Raw genomic sequence first — 13,065 nt, forward strand, 5'->3', positions numbered from 1 at the left:
CACTTGCACATGTCTTCTCCCATTCCATTGGTTGCTTTTTAGTTTTGCTTATTGTTTCCTTCACTGTGCAGAATCTTTTTATTTTGATGAGCTCCCAATAGTTCATTTTTGTTTTTGTTTACCTTTGCCTCTAGAGATAGGTCAAGTAAGAGGTTGCTGCAGCTAAGGTCAAAGAGGTTGTTGCCTGTTCTCTCCTCTAGGATTTTGATGGCTTCCTGTCTTATGTTTAGGTCTTTTCATCCATTTTGAGTTTATTTTTGTGTATGGTATAAGAGACTGGTCCAGGTTCATTCTTCTACATGTCACTGTCCAGTTTTCCCAGCACCATTTGCTAAAGAGACTTTTTTCCATTGGATATTCTTCGCTGCTTTGTCAAAGATTAGTTGGCCATACGTTTGTGGGTCCATTTCTGGATTCTCTTTTCTGTTCCATTGATCTGTGGGTCTGTTCTTGTGTCAGTACTATACTGTCTTGATGATCACAGCTTTGTAATACAGCTTGATGTCCGCAATTGTGATGCCTCTAGCCTTGGTTTTCTTTTCCAGGATTGCTTTGGCTATTCGGGGTCTTTTCTGGTTCCATACAAATTTTAGGATTATTTTTTCTAGCTCTGTGAATAAGGCTGGTGTTACTTTGATAGGGATTGCATTGAATGTGTAGATTGCTTTGGGTAGTATAGACATTTTCACAATATTTGATTTTCCAATCCATGAGCATGGAATGTTTTTCCATTTCATAAGCTTTCTATAGTTTTCAGTGTATAGATCTTTCACTTTTTTGGTTAGGTGTCTTATGGTTCTTACTACAGTTGTAAATGGGATCAATTCCTCAATTTCTATTTCTGTTGTTTCATTATTGGTATATAGAAATACAACCTATTTCTGTTACTTTGCTGAATTCATGTATCAGTTTTACATGAGGCTGAGCATCTTTTCATATGTCTGTTAGTCATCTGGATGTCTTCCTTTGAAAAGTGTTCATGCCTTTTGCCCATCTCTTCACTGGATTATTTATTTTTGGGGTTTTTTGGTGGAGTCTTTCAGGTTTTCCACATAGAGTATTATGTCATCTGCGAAGAGCAAAAGTTTGACTTCCTCCTTGCTGAGTTGGATGCTTTTTATTTATTTGTGTTGTCTGATTGCTGAGGCCGGACTTCCAGCACTATGTTGGATAACAGTGGTGAGAGTGGACATCCTTGACGTGTTCCTGACTATAGAGGGAAAGCTCTTAGTTTTTTCCCATTGAGGATGATATTAGCAATGGGTCTTTTGTATATGGTGTTTATGATCTTGAGGTATGTTCCTTCTATCCCTACTTTCTTAAGGGTTTTAATCAAGAAAGGATGCTGTATTTTGTCAGATGCTTTTTCTGCATCTGTTGAGATCATGTGGTTCTTAACCTTTCTTGTATCAATGTGATGTATCACATTGATTCACCTGCAGATATTGAACCAGCCCTGCATCCCAGGAATGAATTCCACTTGATGGTGGTAAATAGTTCTTTTAATGTATTGTTAGATCCGGTTTGCTAGTATTTTGTTGAATTTTTGTATACATGTTCATCAGAGAAATTGGTCTGTATTTCTCCTTGTGGGGTCTTTGTCTGGTTTTGGAATCAAGGTAAAACTGGCTTCATAGAATGAGTTTGGAAGTTTTCCTTCCATTTGTATTTTTGGAACAGCTTCAAAAGAATAGGTGTTAACTCTTCTTTAAATGTTCGGTAGATTCCCCTGGGAAGCCATCTGGCCCTGGACTTCTGTTTGTTGGGAGATTTTTGATTGCCGATTCCATTTCTTTACTGGGTATGGATCTGTTAAAAAATTTTTGTTTCTTCCTGTTTCAGTTTTGGTAATTTATATGTTCTTAGGAATTTGTCCATTTCTTCCAGATTGCCCAATTTGTTGGCATATAATTGCTCATAAAATTCTCTTAATATTGTTTATATTTCTCTGCTATTGGTTGTGATTTCTCTACTTTCATTCATGATTTTACTTATTTGGGTCCTTTCCTTTTTCTTTTTGATCCATCTGGCTAGATTAACAATTTTGTTAAATGTTTCAAAGAACCAGCTCCTGGTTTCGTTGACCTGTTCTGTTTTTTGTTTTTTTTTTTATTTTAATACCCTTGATTTCTGCTCTAATCTTTATTATTTCTCTTCTGCTGGTTTTTGGCTTTATTTGCTGTTCCTTTTCCAGTTCCTTTAGGCATAAGATTGTGTATTTGAGACCTTGCTTCCCTCTTTAGGAAGGCCTGGATTGCTATATACTTCCCTTTTATGACTGCCTTTGCTGCATCCCAGAGGTTTTGGGCAGTCGTGTTTTCATTTTCATTCACTTCCATTTACTTTTTAATTTCCTCTTTAACTTTTTGGTTAACCCATTCATTCCTTAGTAGGATGTTCTTTAATCTCCAAGTATTCATGGTCTTTTCAAATTTTTTCTTGTGGATGATTTCCAGTTTCATAGTGATGTTGTCTGAAAATATGCTAGGTATGATCTTGATCTTTGTGTACTTGTTGAGGGCTGATTTATGATCCAGGATGTGATCTATTCTGGAGAATGTCCCATGTGCACTCCAGAAAAATGTGTATTCTGTTGTTTTACAATGAAATTTTCTGAATATATCTCATCTGGTCCAGTGTGTCACTCAAAGCCATTGTTTCCTTGTTGATTTTCTGCCTATATGATCTGTCCATTGTTGTCAATGGGGTATTGAAGTCCCCTACGATTATAGTATTATTATCAATTAGTTTATGTTTGTGATTACTTTATATATTTGGGTGCCTCCACGTTGATATACAATTGTTATATCTTCTTGTGGATAGATCCCCTTTATTATGATATAATGCCCTTCTTCATCTCTTGTTACACTCTTTTGGTTTAAAATATAGTTTGTCTGGGGGCACCTGGGTGGCTCATTCGGTTAAGCATCTGACTTCAGCTCAGGTCACGATCTTGCAGTTCATGAGTTTGAGCCTCACATCGGGCTCTGTGCTGACGGCTCAGAGCCTGGAGCCTGCTTCAGATTCTGTCTCCCTCTCGCTCTCTGCCCCTCCCCCACTCATGCTCTCTCTTAAAAATAAATAAACATTAAAACACATTAAAATAAAATCTAGATTGTCTGATAGAAGTATGGCTACTGCAGCTTTTTTTTGATGACCATTAGCAGTATAGACAGTTCTCCATCCCCTTATTTTCAATCTGAAGGTGTCTTTATGTCTAAAATGAGTCTCTTGTAAGCAGTATATAGATGGGTCTTGTTTTCTTATTCATTCTCTTACATCTTTTGATTGGAGCATTTAGTGCATTGACATTTAGAGTGAGTACTGAAAGATAATCATTTAGTGCTATTGTGTTGCCTGTAGAGTTGGTGTTTCTGGTGACGTTCTCTGGTCCTTTCTAGTCTTTGTTGCTTCTGGTCTTCTTTGTCTTTTTTCCACTCAAAGTGTCCCCCTTAAAATTTCTTGCAGGACTGGTTTAATGGTCATGGACACCTTTAGTTTTTGTTTGGGAAATTATTTCTCTCTCCTGCTGTTTTGAATGATAGTCTTGCTGGATAAAGAATTCGTGGCTGCATGTTTTTCCAATTCAGCATGTTGAATATATCCTGCCATTCCTTTCTGGCCTGTCAAGTTTCTGTGGATAGGTCTGCTGTGAACCTGATCCGTCTTCCCTTATAGATTAAGGATGTTTTTTCCCCCTTGCTGTTTTCATAATTCTTTCCTTGTCTTGTGTATTTTGTGAATTTGAGTATGATATGCCTTGGTGATGGGTTTTTGTTGAATCTAATGGGAGTTGTCTGTGCTTCCTGGGTTTTGATGTCTGTGTGCTTCCCCAGATTAGGCAAGGTTTCTTCTATAATTTGCTCACATAAACCTTCTGTCCCTTTTGCTCTCTCTTCATCTTCTGGGACTCCTATGGTTTAGATGTTATTCCTTTTTAATGAATCCCTGAGTTCTCTAAGTCCTGTATTGTGATCTTTTGCTTTGTTCTACCCCTTTTTTTATCTACTTTGTTTCACTCTTTATCTACTTCATCATTCTCCATAATTTTACCATCTATATTGCCGATTCGCTGTTCTGCTTTGTCCATCGTTGCCATTGTGGCATCCATTGAAGATTGCATCTCGGTTATAGCATTTTTAATTTTGGCCTAACTAGATTTTATTTTTTTATCTCTGTAGAAATGCATTCTATGGTGTCTTTGCTTTTTTCAACCTGAGTTAGTATTCTTAGTATCGTGGTTCTAAATTCTAGTACAGACATCTTACTTATGTCTGTGTTGACTAAATCCCTGGCTGTCATTTCTTCCCATTCTTTCTTTTGGGGTGAATTCCTTTGTTTTTTTTCATTTTGGAGGAAGGATAAAAATTAATAAAATAAAAAATAAAAATTATAAACAAAACAAAGTCAAAGGAAGCCAGATCCTAGGTTTGTTTCAATCTCCTTGTTGAAAGAAACTTTATAGAATGTAGAAAATAAAGGAAAAGGAAAGGGGGGAAAAAGTGTAAATAAATAAGTTTTTTCTCTGTATTTAAGAGATAAAAGAAAACCAAAGTAAAGAAAATGAGCAAATAAATGAGCCAGCAAATAGAATGAAACCCAAAAGAATTTATATCCACTTTCCCCTAGAACTGAAACTATGAAGCACTCTATAGTCCATATACTAAGCAGGTGGAGTGACTTGTGCTGGTCTTCTAGGGGATGGCTTGGAGGGCACAGTTGGGCAGGGCTTGGTGTAACAGCTCCGTTCTCCACTAGATGGTGCTGCTTAGCTTGCTGGGCTGGATCTGTGTGTTTGTGTACCTGTGCATGTGCGGTTGAGGTGGAATTGACTTCACCCAGCTCCCTAATCTCTGGCTCAGGAACTTCGCAATCTCACCAACCCACAGTCAAGCACCGCTCCTTTGTCTCAGGTCCTGTTCACTCCCTGCCTCTACCCTGTCTGTCTAAGCTGTCTGCCTGCGAGACAAACCTCCTTCTCGAGATTTATCTCAGATGGGGTTGTGTTTCAAAACCCCACACTTTGGAAACCCCCACCGACTCTCTGGGGAGGGTCTCACTGAGCATTGGCCGGAAGCCAGCTTGCCCCAGAAAACGTTTGTGTGGTCACACGGTGGCAGAGGTTCAGAGATTATGGCAGTCCGTAACACACAGTTGATGCCAGGTTTCACAGCACTCTGGCATCTTTGTCCCAATACCAGCAAACATGGCTGCTCTCTGGGGTCCTCTGGGACCTTTGCCCACCAGGAGGCCGTATGGTATCTACCAAATGCACTCCATGCAGGGGAACCACTTTTCCCTATGTGGCATATGGACCCCTCAAACCCCACTGCCTGCTCCTGGGGATTCTCCCTACTTCCTCACCAGAGCACCACCAGGCACGGGGCTCTGAATCTTCAGACTCTGCGCTCCACTGTGTATAGAATCCTGGTGGTATTGAAGCCCTTTCCTTTCTCCCTGTCAATGGTTTTGGGGAACAGATTTCTTGTTCAGTCCCCTGCAAGTATTTTTACTCTTTCTCTCTCAAACTACTTTCAGGGCAAGTGCTTTTCTTGTGCACAATCCTGATGTACCACACTCTACCCCTTTATTTTTTCTTAGTCTTCTCTCCACAAAAACAGCTCCCTACCCTCTGTGGCTTTTCTCTCCCCCAGTTCACCTCTGCACACCATGTATCTGCCGAGTTCTGTAGCTCAGGTTATACGGATTGTTGCATAAATCCTCAGATCAATTTCCTAGGTGTTCAAAATGGTTTGGTGCTGATCTAGCTGTGTTTCAGGGATGAGACAAGCTCAGGGTCTCTATACTTCTCTGCCATCTTAACTCCTTCCTCTGGCCTGTATAATTTCTGCAGGGAAATCAGCCCATGGTCTTATGGGGTTTCCTTGTATGTAACTCATTGCTTCTCTCCTTCTGTTTTTAAACTTCTCTCTTTATCTTTAATCTTTGGTATTTTAATTATTACTTACTGTGTGGACCTCCTTGGCTTCATCTTGTTTGGTACTTCTGCACTTATCGAACCTAGATACCTGTTTTCTTCCCAGAGATAAGGGAGGTTTTCAGCTATCATTTCTTCAAATAAGTTTTCTGCCTCCCCCCGCACCCCGTGTCTTTTCTCCTTCTGGGACCTCTATAATGCAGATGTTCTTGCTTGATTTTGTCTAAGAGAGTCCTTAACCTATCCCTGTGTTTTTTTTCTTTTTACTGTTCAGCTTGGGTGCTTTCCATTATCCTCTTTTCCATATCATTAATATGTTCTTTTCCATTCTCTAATCTGTTGATTCCTTCCAGTTTATTTTTCATTTATTGTGTTCTTCAACTTGGTTCTTTTTTTTTTAATTTTTTTTTAACATTTATTTATTTTTTGAGACAGAGAGAGACAGAGCATGAATGGGGGAGGGGCAGAGAGAGAGGGAGACACAGAATCGGAAGCAGGCTCCAGGCTCTGAGCCATCAGCCCAGAGCCTGACGCGGGGCTCGAACTCACGGACCACGAGATCATGACCTGAGCCGAAGTTGGACGCTCAACTGACTGAGCCACCCAGGTGCCCCAACTTGGTTCTTTTTTATATGCTATCTCTTTGTTCAAGTTCTCACCAAGTTTATGCACTCTGCTGTCCAGTCCAGTGGGCATCTTTATGTCCATAATTTTGAAGTATTTATCAGGCATACTTATTTCCATTTTATTTAGTTCTGTTTCTGAGGTTTAGGCTTTGTTCATTCGTTTGAAGCAAATTCTTTTGTCTCTTCCTCTTGCTTTACTTTGTGAGTTACACACAACAGCTACCTTTTCAAAGTAGGATGATCTTGTGTATAGTCAAGTCATCCCCTGTGGAGAATGTGTGTCTGGTGACATTAGCTGGCTTTCTGAATATGTGGCTGTCATGGGTGTTGGGGCACTTCATGTTAGGGCCACTTTGGTGGGATGGCCAGAGCCAAAGTGGGTACAGGCCAGAACTGTCTTCGGGCTTTCCACATAGAGGTGCATCCTGGCCAGACAGCTGAAGTTGAAGTGGGTGCAAGCTGGAGGTTCCCAAGGCTCTCAGTGCAGAGGGCCCCCAGGCAGGACAACTGGTGCTATAAAGGGTATCATTTGGGGGGCAAGCCCAGTGTTCTTGCCATGGAACATACCCTGGTAAGATAACTGAAACTGAAAAGGTTCCAATCTGGGAGGTCTTGCGACTCTCTGTGGAATTAATGCCCTGGCAAGACAGTTTAAGCTGAAGTGAGCATGAGCCAGGGTGGTCCGGGGGCTCTCTGCATAGACGGCACCATAAGAGAGTACCTGGTGCTGAAATGAGTGCAAGCCAGGGGTAAGTGCAAGCCCAAGACACACCCTGGTCAGGTTGCTGCAGCTGCTGCAGGGTATGGACCACTGGATCCCTGGACACACTCCACAGAGTGTGCCCTGATGAGTTGTCTGGAGTCAAATTAGCCACGAGCTAATTTGGAAAGGTAACAGGATGCTCTGAGCTGGGGGTGTCATGCCACATCATCTGGAGTTTAAGTGCTGGGATCCTGGAGTGTTCTGGGGTGCTTTGTACCTGCCTTACCTCGGAAGGTGAGCTGTTGTGAACACTGACCAGGGGTATTCTGGTGTCTCCACGCTGGGGCCACAACACTGTGCTGGTTTGGGCTGGGGGCCTAGTGTTTGCTGAAGTGGTAGGCTGGCTATGGTGCCCAGACCCTACTCCTGTCTGTGCTCTAAAAATGGAAGGGGAACGTAAACAGTGATGCTCACCAGCCCCTCAGAACTAGAGAGTCCCAGCAGCACTCTCTGGAAGAGTTCGAGGGCTGGATCTTTTATATTCTAGTTGCCCTTTTAAACCTCAGCATTTTTTCTTTATCCCAGGGCAGATGAATCTGCTCATGGTCATTCAGTACTGTCCCTCTTACTGCAGTTCTCAGTGTCTGCAGTTCTCAGTGTCAGGATTAGGGATTCCCTTCATTACTGTGCTTCTGTCTCTCTTGCCTTTCTCTTTGTGGTATATTTTTTGTTGTGCAGAAGCTGGCCGGTTAGCCCTGAGGTGTCCTTCAGGAGGAAATGCTTTATAAATAGGTATAGATTTGGTGTATCCATGGAGGAGGTGACTTCAGGGTCCTCCTGTGTCACAACCTTGGACTGGAACCTCCTTTTCATTTTTATATATAGGTTTCATATGGTTTTGTTTAGTTAGCCAAGCAACATTACACCTTGTAGCATAACAACAGATTCTTTTACATTCCATGAAAACAATTCTGTGTAAGGTGAAAGCATTCCATATATCACTAGGTTATTTCAATTTTGCTTTCCAGGAAATAACAGTACAACAACTAATGGCTCATTTGGACTCTATCAGGAAAGACATGGTCATCCTAGAGAAAAGTGAATTTGCAAATCTGAGAGCAGAGAACCAGGTGATACTAGTTTGTTTATTACTAATAAAATAACTGATTTCACATGTGTTCTAATAGGACCAAGTAATGATTTTATGTGGTCATTCAGTAACTTTCAACGAGTTTTTTGATCAAAGTATGCTAGATGTTTAACCTATAACTAATCTTTCTATGTATCAATCATAGTCTAGACCAAAGAATAAGAGTTGTATCTTACACATGTAAAAGTCAAATGTAAGGGGAAATCTTTATATATAAAATGTTTCATATTATATATAAGATTTCTAATATAGCTCAATATAATGTTCTCAAAATTGAAAGCAATGTGCCATTTTATATGAATCTGCAGTAATTTTTGTGAGTTAAGAGAAAACTGCTTCTGTAATTCATTTGGAGTTTTAATTTTTTTTAATTTTAAATATTTTTAAATTTCAAATATCAGTCATGGTTTAAAACTAACTAGAATACATTTTTTACTGTTTTGTTCATAAGAATTTTCTGAATATGATGAAATACTACTTTCCTTTTTTGTCTATTTTTAGTGCTTCATTAGAAATCTGTAGATCATCCAGTTTTTGCTAATGCAAGGTTTCAGATTTGTAGAATAAATCATGCTATGGGCTTTTGGCTTAATGGCAATTGCATGTGATTTTTCCTATACCTAGAAAATGAAAACTGAATTGGAACAAGTTAAGCAGCAGCTGATAGTAAGTTTTACTTTTCTCACTTTAAAATATTTTATTAATTTCAGAACAAACATTATGAGATTGCTTTTTTAATATTTTGATTTTCTGTAAAGAATGAAACCAGTCAGATCAGAGCAGACAATAAACTGGACATCAACCTAGAAAGGAGCAGAGTAACTGATATGGTAATGTGCTTCTAAATATACTTTCTTGGTAACTTATTAATTCCTTCTAGTCTTTTTTTTTTTTTTTTAACCTCCTGATTTGTCATATCCTTTAGTTTACAGATCAAGAAAAGAAACTTATGGAAGCAACCACAGAATTTACCAAAAATGTAAGCTAGTATGTAAAAATTCTCTTTTATACCACTCATGTATTTTATGTGTTGTATCTGAGCTTTTTTTTTTTTTTTACATTTATTTATTTTGAGGGAGACAGAGAAGGCACCTGCAGGGGAGGGGCAGAGAGAGGAAGAAAAAAATTCCAAGCACTAAGCCCAACATAGGGCTCAAACCCACAAACCGTGAGATCATGAGCTGAGCCCAAATCAAGAATCAGGTGCTTAACTGACAAAGCCACCCAGGTGCACACCCCGCTCCCTCCCCCCCCCCAGCTTATTTTTATATAGAAAATAACTATTTTTTGGAAGACCTGGATTCACATTTAAATGAGGGCACAGGTTCAATGAAATTATCTTTAAAATTTTAAAATAGTGAATATTTATTGAGTGCTTACTATACATCAGATAGTTCTACCTGCTTTACTTCTATTAATTCTCCTTATCAGCCTCTGAAGTAGGCCCTCTTTTTTCTCATTTTACCAGTTTGGAAAATGAGACACAGGAAGTTAAGGTCACACAGCTAATAAATGGTGGAGCTGGAATGTGAGCCCGGATTCTAAACTCCATACTCCACTACTATTTACTTTCTCCTAATGCTAAATGGTAATCATTGCTTAATTTCTATGGTTTGAGTGAAACGTAGCTTTTTTTACTCGGCCATCGTCTTAATAAAAGCCATTGGGTCTACATTCTAACAGAAGAGACCTCCTTCTTAAATAGAAGGGAGGGTCTCATTTGCCTTTCCATGTATTCTTTTATATTCTCTTACTTCTTGTCAGGATAGAGGAGATGAACAAGGAAATCAACAAATTCTCTCAGGGCTAATTTCTGAGCTCTTCTACCCCTTAACCCCTCTACACATAGCATTTGTTTTTACCCAGCTAGCATTTCTGCCAGTTCGCATTATAAATCTGGTTGAGTTTTTTTCTTTTACACAATTGAAAGTTTTAACTGTGATATCCTAAGGAATTTAAGTTCTAGGACTAACATTTTTCCCTCTTAGGTCTCAAATTTCTTCCTAATGAGGCTTTTAATAGAATGTACTCAAAATGTGATAATCCTAATAAATAATCTCCAAATATTAAAAATGGAAGGAATTTTTGTCAGTTTATAATGTTCATGTAATGTTTTTTTATCACCACTAAAATTTTTGCAATACACAGCCCATAAGTAAGGGTTTCTAATGTAAATATTTATGTCATATGGACAAAATTTTCTCATTCTTATTTACTGCAGGATACCAAAACCAGAAGTATTATTTCAGAGACCTGTAATAAAATTGACACTGAAATTGCTTCTTTAAAAACACTGATGGAGTCTAACAAGCTTGAGACTATCCGTTACCTTGCAGGTAAGGTAATTCCATATTTTGTTAAAAAACAAAAATCAGGGGCGCCTGGGTGGCGCAGTCGGTTAAGCGTCCGACTTCAGCCAGGTCACGATCTCGCGGTCCGTGAGTTCGAGCCCTGCGTCGGGCTCTGGGCTGATGGCTCAGAGCCTGGAGCCTGTTTCCGATTCTGTGTCTCCCTCTCTCTCTGCCCCTCCCCCGTTCATGCTCTCTCTCTGTCCCAAAAATGGATAAACGTTGAAAAAAAAAAAAAAAAAAAAATCAGTGGGGTACATCTGAAGATCTAATTGTTTTGTTTTCAAGTTTATTTCAAGAGAGAGCACAGGTGGGGGAGGAACAGAGAGTCGATGCAGGGCTTGAACTCACAAACTGCAAGATCATGGCCTGAGCCAAAGTCAGACTTCTAACTGACTGAACCACCCAGGTGCCCTCTAATTGTTTGGGTTTTTTTTTTTTGTTTTTGAATGATTTGAGCATCCTCTTATCTAGCAAGTAGAGGGAAAGTGGGACAAGAAAGTTACTAGCGAAAGAAAAGGATTGTTCCAGGCAAGGTCACTTTCTCTTAAGGGTAAAAAACAAGAAGTCTTACGCAGATTACACTTTGAGGAAAGGGAGAGGGCTGTGTGGCAGACCCACTGTAACTAATGGGAAAATTCCTGACTGACCAGTTTGGACCAGTTAAACTACAATTAGATTAGCCATTAAGCCCTGGTTTTCAGACTAGGCCTGAGTGACACCATCTCAGTTTAACAGTTCACCCCCTTTGTTAAGTCTCAGTTTAACTAAAAAATATGATCAAAACTTAAAGCATTAGTGCTACTCTCAGTTACCACTATTTTGTTGTTCTTTTCTACGGTATTATCAGGGAGGAAGAATGTCCTTTGCAGTTGACATCAGACAGATTAACAGGAGAAAACAGACATGAAATTCCAAAGACATTCAAGCAACATAAGGCTTATATGACATCCTGAGCTAAGGAAAGGGGTTTAGGGGTCTGAGGATACATAGAGAAGGATGGCCATTGGCAGGAAGGTGAGAGGAGATGTTTGGAAAATAAAAGTTGCTGTTATGCAAATACTAGATATCTTAGGTAAAGAGGAATCTCCACTAATAGTTGTGTTCCTGGTATATAGGCTGTCCGTTATGTAAATGTAAATTTAGGCAGTTGAATGGGAGTAAGAAGCTTTTCCTAATCTGCTAGGTTTGACTGCTTTTAACTCAAAGTAATATTCATGCCAAAATCACCTGTCTTGGGGCAGTCTGCCCTTGGCACTTGAAGGAAACTTCCCTGAAGTTTCACACATGAAAGTTGAGCACTGGTAGATTGTCCTGTCTCATTGAACCAGTCTGTACAACAGATCACCTAGTACAATAGATCAGACAATAGATCAGCTCAGTTAAACTCATTTCAGAAGGCCATGAGGTAGGGATATTCTCAAAGCTAGGCTTGTGATTTAAGTAATCAGGTATTAAATAAGTAATCGGGTGTTTTGGTTCTGTCAGAACAAAAGAAAACAACGGTTAATGATTGGATCAAGGGTAGTCATGACTTCTAGTTGTCAGGCTGGAAGCATTTTCAGACTGAGTCAGAGCAAGCAGTGAGTCTGACGGATTTTCATTTATAGTTCAACTATCTCTGATCTTTTGAGTGACCCATAGAATGACAGGCATGAAGGTTGTCTCTAGGTGTGAGCTAGTGTGATTTTTCTGAAGTTTAGTTTGCAGGGTTTCAGGGAAAAGAAAAGTTTTAGTTCTTAACATGATTCCAAGTCAGAAAGGTAGGAGAAAAATTGAAAATACTAGTTTAGACAGTTGTAGCCAGTCATTGGAGGAAACTAGAGGCAATCAGGCTCTACTCCAGTTTGATGAATAATATTAAAATCTAATACACAGGTATTAGACACAGGTGTGTCTTTCTTTCTGTAATCACCTTCATAGCCAAATTGACACTAATTGTATTGCAAAGTAAGTTTAATTTAAAAACAAAAAACAAAACAAAAAAATTTGGCCTGATTATTTACATAAGTGCAGTTGACTCTGTAGGCTCTTTAAGATCTCCTTTGCTGCAACTACTCATCAGGATTTCCAGATTGAACTTTTAACAGCATCTCAAGGCCAGAAGCCAAGCCAAATACTTGCGGTCAGACTTCACCTGCAATACCTATATATTTGGGTGAATTCTCTTCTCAAGGTTCCTGCACTGACCAGGAAGTGACCTTCTTTACTCACCTGGTAAAGCTGCTGGGTACTCTGTAAGCAAGGTATCAATCAGGATGATATTTCCAAAGGGGCTTTTTAGGCCCCATAAAGTCCAT

The 13,065-nt window shown here is 39.5% G+C and overlaps 1 protein-coding gene across 5 annotated transcripts in view; it reads left to right on the forward strand.

Annotated features, from left to right (window-relative positions):
- CCDC90B (coiled-coil domain containing 90B) overlaps nucleotides 1–13,065 on the forward strand; it is a 49,418-nt gene that overhangs the window by 18,365 nt on the left and 17,988 nt on the right. For 3 of the 5 annotated variants that reach the window (XM_047070813.1, XM_047070808.1, XM_047070811.1), the window contains 5 exons: nucleotides 8,296–8,397; nucleotides 9,042–9,083; nucleotides 9,176–9,247; nucleotides 9,343–9,396; nucleotides 10,639–10,753. In XM_047070813.1, coding sequence (XP_046926769.1) covers nucleotides 8,296–8,397; nucleotides 9,042–9,083; nucleotides 9,176–9,247; nucleotides 9,343–9,396; nucleotides 10,639–10,753 — 385 coding nt within the window. The remainder of the gene's footprint in view (nucleotides 1–8,295; nucleotides 8,398–9,041; nucleotides 9,084–9,175; nucleotides 9,248–9,342; nucleotides 9,397–10,638; nucleotides 10,754–13,065) is intronic. The other 2 variants (XM_047070809.1, XM_047070810.1) reach the window with 2 other exon arrangements.

Source organism: Lynx rufus, unplaced genomic scaffold (genome assembly GCF_022079265.1).
Source record: "Lynx rufus isolate CCGP_SWC_20201006 ecotype Redwood Valley unplaced genomic scaffold, mLynRuf1.p SCAF_9, whole genome shotgun sequence".
Classification (NCBI taxonomy): Eukaryota; Metazoa; Chordata; class Mammalia; order Carnivora; family Felidae; genus Lynx; species Lynx rufus.